General features: G+C 45.3%; 1 protein-coding gene across 1 annotated transcript in view; it reads left to right on the top strand.

Moving 5' to 3' along the window:
* The first annotated feature begins 7957 nt into the window (after positions 1–7957).
* Positions 7958–22657, top strand: part of IRF8 (interferon regulatory factor 8) — a 32818-nt gene continuing 18118 nt past the window's right edge. The window contains exons 1-3 of the mRNA XM_085639977.1: positions 7958–8647; positions 15826–16000; positions 21674–21857. Of these exons, the coding sequence (XP_085496103.1) occupies positions 15827–16000; positions 21674–21857 (358 nt within the window). The 5' untranslated portion in view covers positions 7958–8647; position 15826. The remainder of the gene's footprint in view (positions 8648–15825; positions 16001–21673; positions 21858–22657) is intronic.

The raw sequence follows: 22657 nt of genomic DNA, 5'->3' as shown, positions 1-22657 counted from the left end.
AAAGTATTTTCATATGTAATTTCAGAGTCCTGTGTTGTGTAGTGTGAATATATGTTTACATTTTCTGAAAGTAGTCAAACGAAAATGCTTAAGTGTAGAGATTGCATTTAAAGGTTTTGAAATCACAGTGAATACATTCACAGTTCAAGAAAATGTGTTTACTTGGCCTTGGAAAAATAATCTTGTTTTGAATAAATGCAGCTAGGGTAATGTGTTTAATATATAAAACTTTTAGAAAGATGGCATTTTTTTGCTCTTAGCCCTGTGTGATTGCAGCCTGTCTCCAATCCACATCTGGGGTGGGTGACACTTGAACTTTGTGCATTTCATCTAGACATCCACACACAAAGGAAGTTTAGGTGTAACTTGATGGGCCTTGATGAGGAATCCTGACAGGATGGGAGGGAAGAGCTGGGCACAGCCTCACACGTACACCTGAATAGGCTGTGTCCTGTCCCCACACAAAGGACTGCTTAACCCCCTGTAGTGAGTCTGGAGCCACAACATGAATGGAGGATCTCTGTGTACTTCAAGGCTTTCTTTGTAGTCTCCCCACTTCAAAGGCACCACTGAGCATCAGGACTGGTCCTCTGACCCAACCACTTCACTACACTATTGGACCTGTGATGAACTCTGCCAGGAAGAAGGACAGCTGTGCTGCTAAAGGGACTGCCACTCTGCTGTACAGCTGCTCTGGAAAAACTGTTTTTCTGCTGTGCTACCATGCTGTCTGCTACTTTCTGCCTGGAATGAAAAGGACTGGGCCCATCTCACTTGAACCCAGAGTGACTCCAAGGGCTTGCCTCTTATTCAAGTCTCAGGGGCATCAAAGACTTCAACTCATCCTGCAACAACACCTGGACTTTGCTTACTACAAGCCTTGCCCTGCCAAGTGTTGCCAACCCAGTCCTGGGCCCTTGGAAGTAGGTAGAAAGTGCTGCTCCAGAATCTTTACATTGACACAGTTGCACTGATCAGAAGTGAAGCATCTCCCTTGACACCAACGCATTGCTGCTGCTGTGAGGATCGAGTACATCCCTTCGCTGATGTTGCCGCCCATCACCTTTGATCCAGTGCTCAGAGATCAATAAATTTGCAATAAATAAGGCCCAATTACATTAGCCAAACAAGTCTCTTCACGCTGGGTTAAGTGTAATGCAAAGTTCATACCTAATTTACAAATCTCAGACTGAACCTGCATTTCTCTTAAAAAAATAATGTGGCGATGACATCTTTTTATAGTTGAATAGTTATAGGCAATAATCAATAACCACTCTCTAAATAAAAGTCGAACACAGTGTGTATAATTATAATGTGAAATAATACTCATCAAGTACCATTGCACAGTACAAACCATGGAATATCACCAAGTAAATTATTAGTTAAGAAAACGACAGAAATTTACATCACATTGACTGTGCATTGAAGGAGTGAAAAGGCGAAGAGAGAAAAGGTTAATAAACAAAATACATTAGCAAATAATTATGCAAATTCAGGTTTCTATCTATACTAACCCAGTAGGAACAGGAAATCCACTCTTTGGCCACAAGTGCTGAAAGACCCCTCAAGAAGATTGAAAGGGAAAAGACTAGTCAGAAATCAGGAACAAGGAAACAGGTGGGCCTCTACAACAAACCGACAACAGTGAAGATCTCCCAAGAATCTGCCTAAACTCCTTCCACCGACCAACCCCTCCATCCAGGCACCTCAATTATACCCTAAAACCCAAAAGTCCAACCCACATTTGTTTCAAAATGAAAGAAAATTTTACATTTGATTGGTCAAGGAAGGGGGTGTACTGTCACACCATACTCTACACGTCCATCTTACCGAATGTTCTATTGTTTTGTTTTTCAAACATCATGACTACATCATCCTAGGAAATACAAGTATACTAATATCAGGCTTCAGCTTCCTTCTCTCCGCTAATGTTTCCAGTTCTGTTACTTCTTGTGTCACTTGTGCGCTTCCAGAGGAAACGTTCAGCACTTGCTGATTGTTTTTCGCCTCCACGTTTTAGCTTTTGGCAGGCACACATAAAATCGAAGGTCGCTCACCTTTGCCTTCCCTCCACATTCTTTTTTGCTATTTCAGTTAATAAATGACTTTCTCTCCTTAACCCATGCTTCTACAGAAAATAAAACAAGCTTTATTACTCATTTTACAATGCTTTTTCTTTACGCACCATACAAAGTTGCATCTAACCATGCGCAACCCATGTTAGTGTTTTTTCAAGCAAACGTTAATAACGTGCACAAAAGCAGCATTAATCTCTTTATTTTCTTTAGTCAAGCATTTGCGGCATTGTTCAGTGCTTTAGTACGCGCTTGCGCAGTAATATTTTCCCTCATGCTAGACTTTAAAAGCACATGTTTTTCACTGCACTCTGTTAGAAAATTTGAAAATGTTACTAGGGGTTTTCAATCCGAGTAGGTTTCATTTTACGGAAACCCTGCAGTATCACCTTCATTCCTGATGCATCTTTGACTTTGTGCTGCTTAGAACCGACGCATCACATCCATCCTAAGGATCGATGACGACACATCACCTCCTCTGCCCCCCACATTGTCCTCGACGTTGAAAGATTCAAAGTACTGTTTCAGCAGGCCACGGCTGGTCCCTGTATCTGACCCACGCTCCATCATGGCGGGCCTGAACTTTCAGATTTGTCCCGGTCTAGCATGACCAGATAGCCTGGTTGGCGTTTTATGCTTTTAAGCAGAATGAATTAGTTTATTCTTTGAAAATGAATAACTTTGGTTATACTAATTGGATTTTTGTTGTTTCGGTCTTGTTTTGTTCATAAAACATGTAAGCTATTTTTATAAACTGGTGTGGAGTCGCATTGTGGTATTTTCAGTGTTACTGTTTGAAGTGTTGCACAAATACTTTACACATTGCCTCTTAAATTAAGCCTGACTGCTCTGGGCCAGATTACCAGAGGGTGAGCACAGGCCAATTTATGCTGTGTATCTGACTTACCTTGACTAGTATATTGGTTCCTGCTTTGACAGAGTGCAAACCTCTGCCAAGCAGAAACTCAATTTCTAACAAACCCCAAGCGCCTATGGTGCACAACAAGATAGTGGTTGTATAGAGCTCTATGTAATCACAACTAAAACTCAGCCACATTCATTTTCACGTAAGAAATCAGAAGCAGTTAATGCCAGGCACACAAAGTTGACGAGTGGAGCCCTTGCCCACACTTCAAAACCCTGCTCACTATAATTTTCGCTGGTTGGTGGGGCAGACGGTGAGAGCTTTATTCTGACTCAGTGGTTTTGCAATGTCGGGCAGGAAGACCATTGCCCAACTAGATATTAGACACAGCATACCCTCGATGCACAGTGAAAGCTAAGCTCCCCATTGTTGTGCTTGCTGCTATCAGTGGCTATAGCCTGCCCTGAATGCCTTGGGAATAAATTACATCAGCAAAGAGAAAAAGGCCAATGCAAAAAGGACCAACGCTATTCCCATCAGCTTCCTTGTAATTCATGATCCACTGGAAGTGTACTTGTCTCGTCCTCCCAACCAATGCAAAAAAAAATGTGCGACAAGAGTTGCCCCTCACAGATGGTGCATGTTAGTAAGAGCATTAGTTCTAATGCTGTCAAGTAGAAACATATGGTAACAAAAATACCTTCTCAATTTCAGATACTCTGCCAGGGTTTGTTTATCAGCAGGTGATGTTGTGGTGCATACATATATGCCACAAACTGAGAGTTATCTGTGATATAAATTATTTCAGAACAGCTATGAGGGCTGACTTGGGGGACCATCTTGATTTGTGCAGGCTTATCTGCTTCCTGACACCATACAATGTACTTGACCCCTGGCAAATTTATGATTAGTTTTCAAAATGTATTTAGGACAAGACACTTAGAAACAGCTCACCCAGTTCAATTCTGAAGACCTGGCAACTGAAGATGCAATTTACTTTGTGTACTTATGGTTGCTGCCTCACTCATCTCCCCCATTTGCTTCTAAATAGACCGACCAAATGATGTTGCTATGTACTACTGGTTGCTATGTAAAGTATTTACTGTTTGAAAGAGTACAATTCAAAAAAACATGAATCCCTTACTTAGACGATAAAGTAGATTAGACAACAACACTGTGCTTCACTGGGGTATTTAGCTCTTCTCTTAAATTGAGAAGCATTAACTCCACTTCACAGTTTGGTTTGGTGCTCATGAAGTGTGGTATTGATAACGTTTGACTTATAACATCGTGCCCTAATTGGTGAGAGTTTTCTACATGGACAACACTGGGCCTTTGTTTAGTTACTGTTAAAAAATCGTCATAAAGTCTAAGACTAATTTTAATTTCTTATCATGTACCCCTCCATCTCGTTTGATTGTCAATGTAATGAGGTAATCTTTATATTTCAGAAAAGGGCACAGTTCCATTTGTATTTTCATTCCCCACTCGAATTTCCCAAGTTAAGAACTACAAAAAGGCATTCAAGCATTTTCTGTATGGTACACCTCTATTGTACAGCTTTACAAATCATTGGGGTATGATTTGTGGCTTCATCAGATCGATACCTAAGAGGACGTCCTCAAATGGATTGCATCCTTCCTCACCAGAAGAATCAGCCTCTCATCTTTCACCTAAGAACATCATCTGCAGCATTCATCAAGGTTTATCCCTCAGCCCTACTCTGTTCAACTCCTACATGACCCTCCCGGCCAGCATCTTCAGAACCCATGGACTGAACATCATACCCATCGCAGACGACGCCCAACTAATCCTCTATCTGGAGAACCATACACCACGAGGGCCAACTTCCACCGATGCATGACCAGCGTTGCGGATGGGATGCAAAATAGATACCTCAAACTCAATACAGACGTACTGATCTTCAGGAATAACACCTCCCTGTGGAATGACTCCAGGTGGCCTGCTGAACTACGACCGTCACCCGCTCCAACAGACCACACCCAGAACCTTTGCATCATCAAATCAAATAAAATGTATAAAGCGCATGGCTGCACTAGCTAGTGTGTCCCCGCGCTGCGACAAGAACCCATTTCAGGCAGAGGATAGAGCAGAGTCATCATGGACAGCAAACTCATTATGAAAAACTAGATCAATGCAGTCTCCTCCGCCTGCTTCCTCACTCTTTGCATGCTCCAAAAGATATTCAAATGGAACCCAGCCAGCACCAGACTGACCGTCTGTCACGGTGTTAGTGGTGACGGACAGTGTTAGCCTCCACTAACCTTGTCGCAGCAGCCAGCGGGAACGATGACGAGCTGAGGAGCTTCCCAGCTCTCCGAAACGCTATGCCCCACAGTGCAAGAATACGCAGCTATGTGACTCAGCACCCCAGGGAAAAGGGAAGGGGACAAAATAAGAAAGGTAACTGCCTGGGAAGCGTCTGGCCTGTGTCTGGTATGGGTTCGAAGTCCGGATAGTGGAAGGGCCCTATAGATGGACGAGAAGAAGGTACACAGGTATCAGCACTTATCGCTCTGGCATCCACTCGCCCCCGTCCCTTCCCTTCCCAAGGCAACCACCCCAGACACTTACTGGAACTAGGCAGTCATGACTAGGAAATACAAGTCCGAACTCACACGTAGAGAACGCGTTCCGTTCTTAACTGGATCAAAGGTAAGGGTTCGAATGGAAGTCTGTGCTTCCGTGATACCTCAGGCAGAGGCTGCAAGTACTGAAGTGAGGCGCAGCCCGGGGCTATCCGGACAGATGTAGAAACCCCCCTGTTATAGGCACGAGAGTTTGTACCCACAGGGCGGGGGAAGAGGAGTCGTGGTGGACTGAGGCTGCAGAAAGCAGTCCTGCCCAAGCAGAAAGTAATCCGGGTAAGTTCTCTCCTGGCACCTCTGTGCGGGAAGAACAAGAACAAAGCAAGAAGAAATAAAAAGGAACGAGGGTACCCAGCTAGGCAACCTCGGTCACTCTCAGGGAGTAGTACTTGCGTGAGTGCCCACCGAGATGCCTTGCAGCCCTCGGGGTCGGATGACGATCGGGACGGAAGTTTCAAACACAGCGCTGAAATGTTCCAGCGGCGTTGCTTTCGGAAATCCTGCGCGGGAAGGAAAGCGTCCGCCCTGATGAAGTCGGCAACGGCGTTGCCTTCGGAAATCCTGTGCGGGAAGGAAAGCGTCCGCCCTGATGAAGTCTGCACGGCGTTGTCTTCGGAAAATCCGGTGCGGGAAGGAAAGCATCCGCTCCGATGTGGGAAGCTAAACGGATTGTCAAGCACCTTCTTCCAGTGGAGGAGGTGCTTAAGGGGGAGTTTGAATTAGTGTCCGCCAATCAAAACGGCGGAGGAGTGTCCCAGGGTATGCTGGGAGTTGTAGTGCCACGGGTCTCAGTCATTCTCTCTCGTGCTTTCATACCCTAGGGGGGCGCTGAGGTGGGTCCTCTCTGTGATAAGGGTTTGGAGATGGGGAATCGTGACACCGTCACTCAAGCTGTCGTCACTAGCCGCTTGGAATACTGCAATGTACTCTGGGCTGGAATCACCACACACCTCCTGAAAAGACTGCAGACCACAGACCATACAGAACTCAGAGGCCAGACTCATCCTCGATCTCCCCAAACAGACCCACATCACCCCACACCTCAAGAAACTCCACTGGCTCACCATCTACAAGAAATGTCAATTCAAGAAGCAGAACCACGCTTACAAAGCCCTGCACATTCAAGGACCAGCAAACAACAACCACCCCCTGAGCTTCCACCAGCCCTCCAGACACCTATGCTCCCCCTTCCTCTATGTCTCTCACAAGCTCTGCATCCCCCGAAGCAACAGTGGAGGATGCCCTTTCTGCCCCACCACAAAGTCCTGGAACAGCCTCCATCCTTGCACCTTACCCTTCCTTCAGGAAACCAGGAAGGGACTCAAGACCTGGCTGTTCAACTGATTCCATCCGAGCAGTGGGGCTCTCAGCGCCTGGATACCCTTGCGTGAGATTCAGGAGCGGCCCCTGCAGGTAAGAGCGGTGGGGTTGGGTTGAGGGGGGGAATCGGCAGACGACCACGAGGGAAAATTAAATAAATAAGTAATTTTCCCTTGTCGTCTGTTGAAATCCCCCCACCACCCGGCCCCACCGCTCTTACCTGCACGGGCCGCTGCTGGGGTGATTAGCAGCGTTATATAAATACTGTTTGAATGATTTATTGATGGAGGACCACACCGGCGACCTCCGTCAGAACGAAAATGACACACTCTGTTTCTATTTTCCCTCAGTTGTTAAAGATCGTGGTGGGATCGATTTATAAAAGCATTTATGAGTATGGGAAGCAGTACTTCTCAAGTACTTTTGCACACACTCTTACATGACATTTTGATTCGATCCCATCAATGCGTGACTTTGGTACCCGTGCTAAACCTGTTCTTCGAACCTTTCGCTGGCCTTGATTAATGTAGCGTTGCTACTCTTTCGCACTAGGGGCTGGTGTCGGCACATACACAACGCACAACCACTCTGGTATCACTGTGTGGGCCAGAAGTCCCGAGTGACCTCCGCCCGTTTATTTAAGCTCTCTGGCTACCCCTGGCCAGAGAGTGATACAATGTGTGGGGGCCCTGACGTGCCAGCAACCGGGGTCCCGCCTTAGCGGGATTGAGATAATTACAATTATGACCTCTACCTGAGATTTGATAACCAAAAACTAGGCACAATTCTGCGACCCTTCTCGGCAGCACTTATCTCAATCTTCATAAGTTGCAATAAGGGTCCTCTCCCATTAAAACGCTATTCGAGCTTGAAGTTTCCATTCACAGGGAGGAATCATTTGGAGGGGGCGTATATCAAGAAATAAGTTATTTCGAGGAAACGAGTGTAACATGTTGATCGGAACGTCAAAACGAAGGTCACTTGAGAACAATTTCCTAGGACCAGTGTCAGATCCGGGCCCTGGGTGTTAATAAGAATGTGAGAATGTTTTCGATTAAAAACTCCCTCTTGCTCAGCGTGGGCGTTGGAGTCACTGATAGCCACGAGTTAAGGGACTTCCCACCTGTGCGCGTCGTGAGCCTCGGTCACCTTCCTTCCGGACACGAGCTACCTCCTTCAGACTGCGAGGAAGATTACCTCCCTCCGCGACGTAACCAGCTCGGGGCTCTCTGAGGGGGAGAAAACAAAAAGGGAAGATGGACAGAAGACAGGCTCGAACTTTAAGATATCGTTTATCACAAGCTCTCGGTGACAGACACATTATTGACACGGTGCTCTGGGGGGAGCATGGAGTTTAGGATTGCTGGGGATGCTCGCTTTCCGCGCTCCCCCAGACTTTACTCCTTCGCCAGTCTGATGCGTCACAAGATGTATGAACACGAGAGGAGATGAGGGCGCGCAGACCAGAGCGTGGGCAGAGAAGCGTACCCCAGCGTCACCCAGGGTCACGGCACGAGGTTTGGGTTTCCCGGAAAGCCCGGTGCTGAGGAGAAGCGGCTCTGCACTGATTGGCTAGACATTGAGGACCCGCACGCTCTTCCCATTGGCCGATGAGTCTGACTGTTAAAGGAACGTGGGCAGGGCCCGCCTACTGCCACAGATAATATAGTGTCACTGTGCGGTTCCTCCTGTTTGACCTGGAGACTGAGCTGGGTCCCGCAGGAGCAGAGCACACGGAGATTGTGAGCAAACAGGGAGCACAGGGCGGCAGCGTACAGGTAGCTATTTCTCTCCGGTAACTTTTTGTCAGCCAGCAGGCTCGTTGTGTTTTACCTGTCAGCATTTTTTTTGCACATAAGAGGGAGGGTTGTTTTAGGGTAATATTACACGGAGTGATTTTGTGCAAATCCAGTTGCATTGCAGCAAGGTGAATTTTAAGTGTGTGACTAAACGTTGAAGGATGTTTTACCCTGCAGCGTGGATTGCGCAGTAGGGTAGTCCAGCGTGGATTGTGCGGAAAGGCTGATGTGGAATGGGGTATTGGACGGTGCGAGACATGAACCTGCGCTGTGCAAAAAGTGTCATTGAATAGTGCAGTATCTATGATGGGATGTGCGGCGCTAAACATGGTACAGCCCAGTCCAGAGGGTTGGATTTAAAAGCACAGGCTGCTGGACAGTGCAGACCAGAGCATAGGGCTGATCAGCCCACGAGAGAGAGCAGACTCCTTTAAACAACTTGACTTTGGGTGATTGGACCACGTGCAATGTGTAGATATGTGGAAATGCAGCATGGAACTGAAAACATATTGTCTGGAATGTAGGCTACGCGTGTTTGGAAAATGGGACAGAACAGATTGAATGTGAATGCTCAATGCAGAATACGAGTCTATTCAGGTCAGAGAGAGGGCACTGCATAAAGAAACAAGTGGCACTGCACTATGCAACACATTGCCTTGTGCATTGCAGTACAGAAGAATGGACTGCACAGAGCGCGGGGCCGCAGCACATAAGAACGGACTAGGCAATGTACAAGGTGTGACTTAGTAGTACGACATATGGGGCTGGGAGGGGAAAATGTTACCCCTGTGCATAATGTAATTTCTATGCAACCTAGAGTGTGTGGCTGGCTGGTCTGAATGTGAGACTGCACTAGGAGAATGTGGGACTGGACAGACAACAAATACATTAGACTGGGCAGTGCAGAATGTGGCCTTCGGCCACTCGGAAGAAATATTAGGCTACGTAGAATGTGGCTGTGCAATAAGTGTCTTTCTGTGCATCTTTGCCCATTGGATAACACAGGCGCTGAGTGTGGGACTGGGTAGCACATTGGACAGGAGAATACCCAACTGTGTTTAACAGAGGAGGGACCTAGTTGCATAGAATGGTAGACTGCTTACTGCGAAATGTGGGACCATGCAGTTTAGAATTGGGGACCGGGCTGCCTCGAATGTGTGATTGTGCAAAACAAAACGTGAAACTGGGCAGCACAGGATGTGACCACAGTGTTAACCCATGCAGAATGTAAACCCAGTGCGGAGATCGTGACTTCCGGTGGTGGATAAAGACTTGCAGAGCAAAGACCTTCGGACTGGGCTGCACAAAATGTGGGGCCCACGCCCCCAAGGCGCAGGGGAGTGCAGCGCAGTGTGCGGCAACGTGTGTGGTCCTGGAAAGGACCAAATGTGTGAACAGTGTTACTCCACTGCAGAACCCACACCCAGGGCAGGATCCATTGAATTTATAGAACTACAGCTTCGTTTATCATTTTATGCTGACGGTATAATTGTAGCATCTCATGGAAATGTCAACTGTTTTCTGTCTGGCGACAGTCACACGCAAAACGTTTTATATTTTGCGGAATTATTTTATGTAGACTGTAGTAACCCTTGTCTGTAGGGCCAACAAAGCGCTGCAGTTAGGTTGGTTTATTAGCTTGGTTTTGCAGGTTATTGTACGTGCATTTCCACTCACGCCGCTGACTCCGCCGGGGAGCACCAGGCAGTGATTCATTTCTCACCTCGACGGGAGCCTGGAGCAGGTTATCGGCTACGGGTTTCCCACACATGCAAGGCGGTCTCTGCTGCAGCTTAAGCGGAGTGTGAGGCTCCACCGCAGCTGACGTCAGCGAGTAAGTGGGGTCTGCCCCAGCTGAGTGACGCTGCGGGGCTCACCTGCGTCTGACGTCAGCGAGTAAGCGGGGTCTGCCCCAGCTGAGTGACGCGGGGGGCTCTGCTGCAGCTGACGTCGGCGAGAAAGCGGGGTTCTGCCCCAGCTGAAGGCCTTGGCTGAGAGGGGGTGCCCGGGGTAGAATTCTGTTGCATTTGAATGCAGTTTGGGGCTCTGCTGCAGCTGAAGGCCTTGGGGTGCAGGGGGTGTCCGGGGGTGTCCGGGGGAGGGATTCTGTTGCATTTGAATGCAGTTTGGGGCTCTGCTGCAGCTGAAGGCCTTGGGGTGCAGGGGGTGTTTGGGGAGAGATTCTGTTGCATTTGAATGCAGTTTGTGGCTCTACTGCAGCTGAAGGCCTTGGGGTGCAGGGGGTGTCCGGGGGAGGGATTCTATTGCATTTGATGCAGTTTGGGGCTCTGCTGCAGCTGAAGGCCTTGGGGAGCAGGGGGTGTCCGGGGGAGGGATTCTGTTGCATTTGATGCAGTTTAGGGCTCTGCTGCAGCTGAAGGCCTTGGGGAGCAGGGGGTGTCCGGGGGAGGGATTCTGTTGCATTTGATGCAGTTTGGGGCTCTGCTGCAGCTGAAGGCCTTGGGGAGCAGGGGGTGTCCGGGGGAGGGATTCTGTTGCATTTGAATGCAGTTTGGGGCTCTGCTGCAGCTGAAGGCCTTGGGGTGCAGGGGGTGTCTGGGGAGAGATTCTATTGCATTTGATGCAGTTTGGGGCTCTACTGCAGCTGAAGGCCTTGGGGTGCAGGGGGTGTCCGGGGGAGGGATTCTGTTGCATTTGAATGCAGTTTGGGGCTCTGCTGCAGCTGAAGGCGTTGGGGAGCAGGGGGTGTCCGGGGGAGGGATTCTGTTGCATTTGAATGCAGTTTGGGGCTCTGCTGCAGCTGAAGGCCTTGGCTGACAGGGGGGGTCCGGGGGAGGGATTCTGTTGCATTTTAATGCAGGTTTGGGGCTCTGCTGCAGCTGAAGGCGTTGGGGAGCAGGGGGTGTCCGGGGGATGGATTCTGTTGCATTTGAATGCAGTTTGGGGCTCTGCTGCAGCTGAAGGCGTTCGGGAGCAGGGGGTGTCCGGGGGATGGATTCTGTTGCATTTGAATGCAGTTTGGGGCTCTGCTGCAGCTGAAGGCCTTGGCTGACAGGGGGTGTCCGGGGGAGGGATTCTGTTGCATTTGGAATGCAGTTTGGAGCTCTGCTGCAGCTGAAGAGTCTACATTTACAGGGCTCTGCTGCAGCAGGGGCATATCAAGAGCTCTGCAAAAGGTTTACTTTGGGAAGGCGAGTCTGCTGCCGAGGGCTTCACTGTGGTCTTTAGTGCAGTTTATGGACAATAGGAGCTCTGTTGCAGTTGAAGACAATTTGGCTGCTCTGCTGCATCTGAACCAGCTTGAAATTGTGACTTCTGCTGTAGTTGGAGGTCAAATGAGAACATTGGGTGCTGCACTGACAGAGCAGCTGTGTGTGCTCTGCTGCAGGTGTAGAGAGCTTGTGTGCTTTGCTGCAGTCGAAGGTAGCCTGACATCGTTCTCTGCTGCTGTTGGACTTCCGATGAGCTCTTCTAAAGCCAAACGGAACTTCCGGGAACTTTCTACCGCAGAACGCTGGCTGAGCTTCAAACAAAGACATCCTGGTGGCTTTGATGGAGCTCGCTGCAGCAAATGGAACTTTGATGGGTTTAGTCTGTCTGGTTAATGCAGGAACTCTGCTAGACAGACCGGCGGATACAAATGTGCACCCCTCAGACAGAGGTGTGACTTGTCGCTCTGCATACAGCAAAGAGCGTGCATAGCTTTAAAAATGCGGAAGTGGTTTGCACTTGGACCTTGAAAGGATGCAGCCCCCAGCACTGCTTGAAATGAAAAAAATAAAATGCAGACTTCCTTTCTCTGCACTTGTTTCCTGAAGACAAATGCTGACAAAATACAATCAACGATACTGCAGCCCATTTTAGAAGTGCTGCACTGTGCATACATGCCCTGCTGTGAAGTGCCTGTCCTATCTCATCAGGACCAGTGGAGCCCTGCTGAGCGGTACCATCACTGTCCTGTTCAAAGTACGGCAGTAGTGTTGAGGAGCTTGTGTACTGTTTGATTAAAGTGTAGCAGACCTGCTGAGGAGTACGGGTACTGTGCTATTGAAAGTGTCTCATCTCTGATCAGAAGATCTTGTACTGTCCTAATAAAAATAAACATATTCCTGGTTCGTGCGTATACCCAGCCTCGTAGAAGTTGGAATGGCTTGGCAGTGGGTGACATTCGTAAACTTTGACAAAATCTCTGATGCACTTGGTGCCAGGGGTGGGGCGGGCCCCTCACAGATGTGGGCGGTGCGAGTTGGAGCCAAATGTAGGGATACTTAATGCACATGTCAAAGCATTAGCAAAGTAACTTTAATCAAACATTGTGGGATTTAAAAACAAATTTAAAGAACACCTAGTGACAAATGGTGCCTTCAAGAGAACATTAGGTCTGTATTAACAGTCAAAGCTATGTAGCATATAAAGACTTTTACAGGATTATTATTGTACATTATAGAGCAAATGGTAAATTAATAAGCATAATTGGCTAGTGACAATGGTAAAAACTTAGTAGGATTTAATGACAATTTTGTGCAGGAAAGAAGGGGCAAAAAATGACGGTCCGTCTGCTGTTTCTGATGCAGTTTGCAAAATAGAACCTAGGTCAGGGGCCCAAGTCTTGAGCTCTGGGAGGCCCCACGAGGAACATTGCGCAAATTACATCAGCTTCAGCCATAGCCCTTGCTATGTGCAGCATGTATGCAGTATTGCACATGCAATTTACTAAGATAGACCTGAAAATCTCCCGAGCACATGCTAGTTGAGCTGTAGGTGGTTGGAATGGAAGCCTCATGCCACCAGAGGTCCCCAGATTGCCTCCAGAAACGGCAGATTGTTCCTATGTCGGGGGGCAGGGATGCATTATGGCTCTTGGTGTGGAAAAAATCCTTGCACCAGTCGAAACCATCACTTCACCTCTTACGTGTACTCAGCTGCCAACGGTTCATCGATCCTTGACTCAATATTGCAAAATGGAAAAAAAAAAATTGTGCCTCTTACTAGTTCTTGCTACATTTCCTCGATATGCTTTTTTTTCTTAGAGGAAGTAGATCTTGAAAATCACAACATTGCACTTTCTGGCTCAGGTTCAGTCTCCATTTGCTGAGTGCTTCCGAAGCAACAGCATAATTCTTGAATATGTCAGTGAAATATGTTGACTTTGCTGGGGATTTTTTGTCACCGAATGTGAGAAAGAATGAAAGAACCCACAATGAAATGGGCTAATGTATGTAGTCCCAAATCTGGCCTAACCCATGGCGAAGCCTTGAAGATCCATGGTAAAAATCATGTAAAGGTACATAGAGCACTTCGCATTTTTTAACAGGGTTTGCATTCCTTTCCTTGATGCTGAAGAGGTGGGTCTTGAATGTACCAGGTGGTCACCGCAGAGTGTGCGGCGTTGAAAGATACTCCAAGGAGACTTGAGTCTGTTCGGCACAGCCTCTTACACTCACTATTAGCCTTTCTGTATCCCTATGTTTTTCCAAAGTTCCATAGAGCACAGTGCTTAACAGTCCAAGCTTGCTGGCCTCCTTGACTTATAAATTCATTGTTGTATTGTCGAAGGGTTGATCAGCAGGTTATTGAACAAATATAATAGCATAGGGTCTGCTGGATGTTGGGTCTCATTTGCTGATTGGATTCTATGGTCTTATCCTTTTTTCAAATTGAACATTGAGTTGTTGTAAATTGGATGTGTGAAGTTGCATTTTTTCTCATGGACTTCAGAGCTCTATGGATGTCTGCCCAGCTTCAGGAAGTTAAGCAAACAGAGAAAAGCCCGTCATAGGTTTTTCACTGCTCTTAGAACAACCCTACAAAAGGTAAACATGACAGAGAAAACGTCTGCATAGATTTTTTCATTATTACCTGGGTATGATTAGGGTGAAACCTCTCTTGCAATGGAGTTAAAATGGTCTCTCAATGCGCAGGATAGCATCTCATGCTTGAAGGTGGACTTCAAGTAGGAAATTTGCAAATGGTGAAAAATGTTCACTTTTCAAAACACCAAAGTACAGAAAACCTAAAACACTCAGAGTTATAACTAGTGAGGGTGGTCAAAGATAGGTTCTAGATGTAATGGGGGTGGGGGGGGTGGGGGGGGGGGGGTTAGTGGCAGAGTCCATCTCTTTTACTAATATTTTAACTTGATTTTGGCAGACCTGTAAAAGTTAATGAAAACACATGGATTATTTTTCGTAGACTATTCTACTTGGTATTAAAGAAGCTAAATCAATCCCTGGGAATTATATCATTTGTTGACATGAGTCTTGCGGTAGTGAAGGTTAATTTCCTCCACGCGTCAAATTTTGGTACAAACTTTAGTGTTGACCGCTGTGCCCCGGAGTGGGAACTTTCTGGACACCTTTGTACATTTATTGTATTAGGTGCATTACAGACATAGAACATTTACTAAGATCCTTCAATCTTTGTAGGTCAGGGTACTACGGCCAAGGCAGATGAAATAGTTTTTTGAGAGTTAGAGCGGGAAGCCGTGACTAGAGCACAGAACTCTTGGTTACGCGGCCGTCAGCTTTGCTAATAGATCATTTGATGCCCCTTTCTTAATGCACTGTGGAGAGTTCCAAGCCGTGCTGTTTTCATGAATAGTTGCTTGATGGAGGAAGTTCACGTGTTTCAGTAGCTAGACACCGCTTTTTGGTTGGAATGATATATTCACAATAAGTTTAAGTGTGTACCCACATTCATGCCAATAGCTCCCTTTTGTCCAAGTATCTGAGCTCAGTAGAGTTTTCTGTTCAACATGGGCAAATGGTAAAGTATTTTCCATCAGTTTCTAACGAGTGTTAAAAGCATGCAAAGCAATGATTTGTTGTGTGGAAATTTATATTTATTGTTGAATCACATTGTGCAGTCTGGCTGTCATCACATCCTAGGGTGGTATGTCGCAGTATCATTTATAAAAATATCGTCCCATTGGCTGAAGATTTTTATTAATAACTCTAACCAGCTGACTTTTTGTACATAGTTTATGGGATGCAGTATGTATTTCAACTCATATTCTGAATAAAATATTCTGGTAGCTCAATTCTCCAGATGAGAGCACAAGCCAAGTTTTTCAAGACCCACAAAACTTAAAAATCTTTATCACCTTATGTTTGCACCAGTGGGCAGTTCAGCATCTATTATGCACACTCTGTATGGCCACAATGTTTAATAAACAGCTGTACATTCATCCTTTTTAGCATGTGTGACAGGAACGGAGGAAGGCGCCTCAGGCAATGGCTGATCGAACAGATCGACAGCGGTTTGTACCCAGGACTGGTCTGGGAGAACGATGACAAGAGCATGTTCCGGATCCCCTGGAAGCATGCTGGGAAGCAAGACTACAACCAGGAAGTAGATGCCTCCATATTTAAGGTAAGGCTGCAGCTTATCCACCAGTGTGATTACTGTACTGCATTATGGTTTGAAAATGTATAAACTAAAGAAGTAAGCGGGGACTAAACATCCTGTAAAACTCAGAGTGGTAGTGTAAATTCGGCCTGTAGCATCCACTTAAGTTGTCAGTGGGTCAATGCACCTGCTGTGGAAATGTGAGTGGTGAATGGATTGAATTATGGTGTACCAGCTCTATATTTTTTAAATCATTTTGAGGTTGGTAAAATATGTGAGTGTTGTTTTTGGTGCTTTTAACATAGATAAATTTTACGCTTGATCATTTACGTGAGTATGTTAGGTATTTTTCCCTGTTTGCCGACTTATTGATGAATTATTTTGCTGCGCCACCGAGCTTTGATTATACCCATGCCCGACCACGCAATTTTGTGTTTTTCCTGTGTCTTTTCTGGCCTGTTTGACCGAATATAGAATTATTGATGATGAAGTGTCAGTGATTTGGACAATATTAGGAGATGTCTTCCCTGTATTCTTGAGACCACAGTTTCCCTGTGTCTACGATTAGAATCTGTACTAGCTCATGACTTTTGGACAATTTTAAACCATTAGGACTGCCGCTTTATCAGGTAAAAACTGTGCATTGTTAAAACATACGTGATCAATAACTATTAGCTTTCAAATTCCCACAAGTGGCACTGTGATATACTGGTAAAACCCAAGGCATATATGTATTCAGGCTTTGCATAGTCCCAAGCAGGTTGCAAAGAAGTGCAAGTGGCACATGCTTTATGCTATCTAGTGCATACAGTGCTTTGCTCATGGAAGACACATTTTTCACAGTGCAAATCCACGTTGCGACACTTTGCATCAAGGGGGATGTTACTACAGCACAAGTTTCCATAGGTTGGTGACCGGACCTATTAAACTAAGACAGCCAGTCAGCATCAACACACTTACAATAAGCAGGCACAAGGATGGGGAAACATGTTTATTTCTCAAATAAATAGATGCATTGCATATATGTTGCAATGCACAACACACTTGTGATGCGTGGGAACCTCCTGAGTTTCTCTGTGCATATGGGGTTGTGCTCGAAGTGTACAGTTCCAGTCCAAATCCTTGTTTAAAACGTGCAAAGATGTCACCAGCAGCAGGTCAATCCTAGTAGATATGGCTGTTTGCTGTGTTTTGCCCCTTGTGCAACAGAGTGCAGCACATTTGGATGCTGTGCTGCCTTTGCATGAACAATTTGTAAATCTGGGTTCAGAGCTCTTGGCCGGTCTAAATTTCCCCAGGGCCAGATAAGGTGTCAAACAAAGGTGAACAGGTCACTCTAGTCTATAACAATCCATCATGTGAAAGATTATTAAATTTACACTAATGTGCTCATCACCGTCAAACACATATTCCTCTTTCGATAAATATAGAGTAAGCAAGTGCAGCCTGTAACATCTTTTTTTTGGCTCTGATCCACTGTTTGGCTCACAATTCTCAAGTGGAAATGCATATAATGTTGGCCTTCATGTACCAGACGCCACAGCAGTGTGCGTAACTGAAATGACACTCTACAAACACAATAAACACATTTATTGTTTTATAGCTGGAATTTTGTGCTGCAGTAAGGTCACTCTCTTTTTGTGCCGTCAATATTTCTTTTCTCAGAAGCAGCGATCTCCCTGAATCTCTTATGTAGAACTATGAGCTTTTTTAAGACAATTTTTTTATTTGTTGTGTTTTGTGCTAAAAACAAGTAGGTCTGCACCCTCAAAAACCGATAACTCTGAGTCTTAGCCATCTTAAAATGTTGGTCAAATCATTGCAGAAGTATTTTTTGGGAAGAGACCTCCTCAAACTCTCTAGAAACGTATTTGTAACTGATGGACAGGCATATCACAAGAAATAATTCAGGTGGAAAAATAACCTACAGTGAATGTTTTGAACATTCCCATTGTGCTGCTGAAAGGAACCACAGCATGATATCAGACGATTTACGTACACGGTCAATACTCCTTGCCTTAAGTTATGTACAGAGTCTTGTTGCTTCCTGGTTAGGCTGGTTATATAAATATTGCATAGATGTGCACCGTTTGAGGCAGCAGTGAGGAGCAGCAGAACCTTAGATATTGGAAACATTGGTGCTGGGCCGAGTTTTAGTTTGGGAGAGAGCTTTCACAATCTACACATGCCCAACTTTTCGAAGGTTTTCCTCAAATTCAGGTTTTTAACCAGTTTGGTTGTATTTTTGACACTTTTCTTCATACCTGTTAAAGTAGTTCTTACCTGTGTTTCAAGCGGAGTAGCAGCATTCAAATATCATAGTTATTGAAGAGTCCGCAATATAGTGTTGTATGTGACATTATTAACAAGACTCCAAAAACCTCAGAAAATAGGTAGGAATGCCTCCAGCTTTAGCATACTTTCACTGAGAAGTGCTTAGAGGCCTTTCATTGAGAAGTGCTTTGAGGGCTTTCATTGAAAAGTGCTTTGAGGGCTTTCATTGAGAAGTGCTTGGTGGTCTTTCATGGAAAGGTGCTTGGAGGCCTTTCATGGAGACATGCTTGGAAGCCTTTTATTGAGAAGTGCTTGGAGGCCTTTCATAGAGACATGCTTGGAAGCCTTTTATTGAGAAGTGCTTGGAGGACTTTCATTGAGAAGTGCTTTGAGGCCTTTCATTGAGAAGTGCTTGGAGGCCTTTCACTGATAAGTCACATGGGAAAAAGAAGAAAGCGGACTGGAATCAAATCTGCACAGATGAGCTCTACTTGCATTGTTTACTTTAGGATCAGCTTCTCTGCTTTGAAACTAGAAAATAGAAAGGGTAACTTACTTGCAACAATTGTTTTGCATCCTTTAAATATATTATTGGCCTTAGAAAAGCATTTGTTGAATGCAGTTTAAAACTTCTTGAGTGTTGACCACAGCCGTGTGCAGAATGGCCTAAGTTGATGTCAACCTGGCACCTATAAAGTCTTACTCTAAAGATACCATCTTCTCCTTAAAGCCTTGAGTATTGGATTAACGTTTCTGAGAACTGTGCGTCGCATTGTACCAATGGGTGAATTCATGTCAGGCTCCAGAAATGTCAGTAAAAAATGCAGCTCAGTGGTAAATGTTTTTTCTGCAGAGATCTGTGTCTTACTGTCTGGTCATAAGTGTGAAACTAGAAGGCACTCAACCTTTCATCCTTGCAAGGATTGCAAAAACACTATTGAGTGAGACCGTGATAACACTCATTATTAGCAGCGCCAGCAAGCCTCAGGACTGTGGAAACATGCCAATAGTATGTAGGAATTTCACAAAAAGAGTACTGAGAAACGAAACTCGTGGGATTTCCTTTCACCTAGAATCTTTTGAAAGTCCCTTAGTGTGCTTTTGGAGACATTGGACTGCTGGGAAGCCTTCTAAAACCCCATTTGTCTCGTCCACTGGTTTTGAGCGATGGGTACCAACCCGGTAGCCTGGAGGTGGATGCTCACTGCGTTCTGCACTGACAGACAGAACCAAGGGTGAGCCTGGTGGTGTGCAGGTTCTGTCTGGTAGAACCAACATATCTCTACCTCTGGTAGACTGAGCTTTGAATTGCCTGGGAGCGGAGGGCAAGGTGGGCTGTAAACTGAGCAGAATGCCTTGTAGAAATACTGCCAGTTGGATTCATTTGTAAAATAAAAAGTGCAGGGTCCCAAAGTTTTTCTTAGGAGCCCTTGGCCAGCAGTGTCGGTGGTGTTGAATGCCAAGGATGTCAGTCTTGATTCCACCTCATGCCTCTTTCTTCCACCTGCATTTTTATCCCTGCTTTCTCCCTTGTTACTGTTTTTCTTTCATTCTCTTCCTCCTCCTTATTCCCTTTTCTGTCTTTCTGTCCCCCGTCTGGATAAAAGACTTATTTTGAAAAACAAGACCCGGTGCCTTGCCCCTGCAACCACCAGGACACACTGAGCAATGGATCGCAGTACTGCCTTGTGAAGTGCTGTGCGCTAGACCCTTTCAAGATGGCCCAAAGGGTAGTAATGCATGAAAACACCTTCTTGCAGTGAAAATAAGGGGTTGTATGATGGAACCATGCACCCCTAAACCACTCGTGGCTTAACAATGCAGTCGTCACTACCACTACTGTGTCGTTACCACGTGTTCCTTTAGCAAGCATGTTGTGACAACGACTTGCCTTCGGGGGTTGCTGGACGTTGGAATAATATAATTTACTATTCCAACTACAGTCGTACCAGTAGGGAAGGTGTTGGACTTTGAATCCAACACTAGTCCCAACACCACGTTCCCTAAAGAAAGTCGTTGTAACGACTAGCGTTCGATGTGATGCCTGCGTTGTAAAGGCACTGCCTGGTTCCGGCTGCATGGTAAAGGGTGTTTCCCAAAATTAAGACATATTCTGATGATAATTTAAAAAGAAATGGACGGACATAGAAAGTAGAAAAATCGTCAAAGCTAAGACAGAACTGCATGAAATGTAGAACCTACGGACCTACAGCAGGCAGCGGGTCGACAAGATGGGACCCTCATTCATGGCCAGTGCTACATTGAGACCTCAAAGGCAGCACAAAGTGTCCCATCAGGCAGTTTAGCTGCGAGCAGCAAAAAGCGAGACTTTTGGTGTTTTGCACGAGGGCGGCAATGGGACAGAGCACCCAAACGTGGGACAAACCTGCAAATGGTAAGCCTGTTGCCCTATAGAGATCTTAATACCAATACTATTATGCCACTTACTCGAACAACTGCTGTAAACATATCTTCTGTTAATACAACTCCTGGCACCACTGTTGCAAGCAGGCCTACTACTTGCACTACCACTATTAACACAAGCAATTCAATCCGTATGTGTTTTCCTATATGAAGAGCATTTAACACAAAATACTATAAGTAGCGCGTAAACTACCACCAGTTTCAATATGATGTGCATCCATATGTGTTATAGTTGTGGCCGTGTAGAAATACTGAACCTACTATTACCTCTACTGCTACTTCCTTTACTACCTAGTCTAACGCAAGTAAATCTTTAACCTGTAGTCACCGCTGGTACTTCCACTGTGATGTATAGGCAATACTCCTAGAAGTATGTGATTGTCGGGCTTCTGCGTTTTCTGCATAATTCTAGATTTACCACACTTTCCACAATCACCTGAATAATCTGCAAGTTTCTATAAAAAATATGACTCTAGCTCAAGTGGATCAAAAGTTTTAAAACACTTTGTCACACGTGGTAATCTGCAGGGCCAGACCCTTGTAGAGATTTGAGTGGTCACTTTTCAGTTGCTGATACGTGTGTTCATGAGTTGAAACAGTTGGTCAGACAGTGTTGCTCAGACAGTGTTAATATCGATTAGAATGTCAAAATAGAAAAATATTCCTGCTATTTTTCTTCCTGCATTGTTTGGTCCTCCTTTAGCACATAATGCCAGTAGCCCTGTGCATAGGCTACTCTAAGAAGTTCACTCACAGTAAAATGTATGCACTCCTGATTTGAACCAATACCAGTGAGGCTAACAGAACTGAGGAGTGATGTAATCTCATCCTCGCTCTTAAAGCAGCCATGGTCTTTAGCCCAAAGCAGTTCATGCTTCCATTTTGAATATGCAATTATTGAACACTCTTTGCTCCTGAAACTTGTGCTTATAATGTATCCATTGTGGAAAATGTTTGTTTTACTGTTTATTTAAAATGACTGGGTTGATATGTTTGTAGGCCTGGGCAGTGTTCAAAGGTAAATTCAAAGAAGGGGACAAAGCCGAACCCGCCACCTGGAAGACCAGACTGCGCTGTGCCTTGAACAAAAGTCCCGACTTTGAGGAAGTGACCGACCGCTCCCAGCTGGACATTTCGGAACCCTACAAAGTGTACCGGATCGTCCCTGAGGAAGAACAGAAATGTGAGTAGTGCTTAGGGTTGGGCAACCCAATCTGACTCTTCAGTTCACCCCAGTGAGTTAACTCAGTGCGTTACAATCATGCTGCGGAAATTGTTTCTCAGGGGGGCCAAATCAGTCTTTCATCCGTCCAAGGTGAACAATATGAATTGGGTTGGAAAGACAATATTTTGTAATTTAAGCTCCCACATAAAAATCTGTTTCTGCCTTGTGTTGTATACTGATAAGTACCATAACTTATACAGCATATTGTCATCACTAGTTACTAAGAATAATTGTGCCCCCCACTAAATGCCATTGCGTCCTGTGCACCAGTGTCACCTCTCCCTGATCACTTATCTCAGTATCCCAGCAAAACACCGAATAACTTGAAGCAAAGATGACTGTGTTATGGGAAGTTTATCAGAGTCACTTGGGTTATTGTCTCATGAACGAGGGTTGTTTGACCTCATGTTAGCTTTAGCTTTTCAACAGATTACATTTAATTGGAAATGCTCAAACAAGCTCTTAGAAAAGTCTTGGTGGAGCACTGTATGCCACTATCATAGGTTGGATACTGCTTTCGCTTCCTGTTGTAATCCACAGGTAAATAGAGATTTATTTTGGTTACCATTGACTGTTTATTTAAATAGGATCTTTATTTCTCTGGTCTCCTGTAATCATTTTGAAAACTTCCAGCCTCCATGAATTTCTTTTTCTATTTCTTTGCCTTTTTTTCTTTAACAATATTCAACATTGCAAAATTTAAATGAATATATTAATTGTATCCCTTTTTGTTCTGATGTGTATTTATTGCTATTTGA

The sequence above is a fragment of the Triturus cristatus genome, chromosome 12, assembly GCF_964204655.1.
Source record: "Triturus cristatus chromosome 12, aTriCri1.1, whole genome shotgun sequence".
Taxonomy (NCBI): domain Eukaryota; kingdom Metazoa; phylum Chordata; class Amphibia; order Caudata; family Salamandridae; genus Triturus; species Triturus cristatus.
This window is presented reverse-complemented; position numbering and strand designations above follow the sequence as displayed.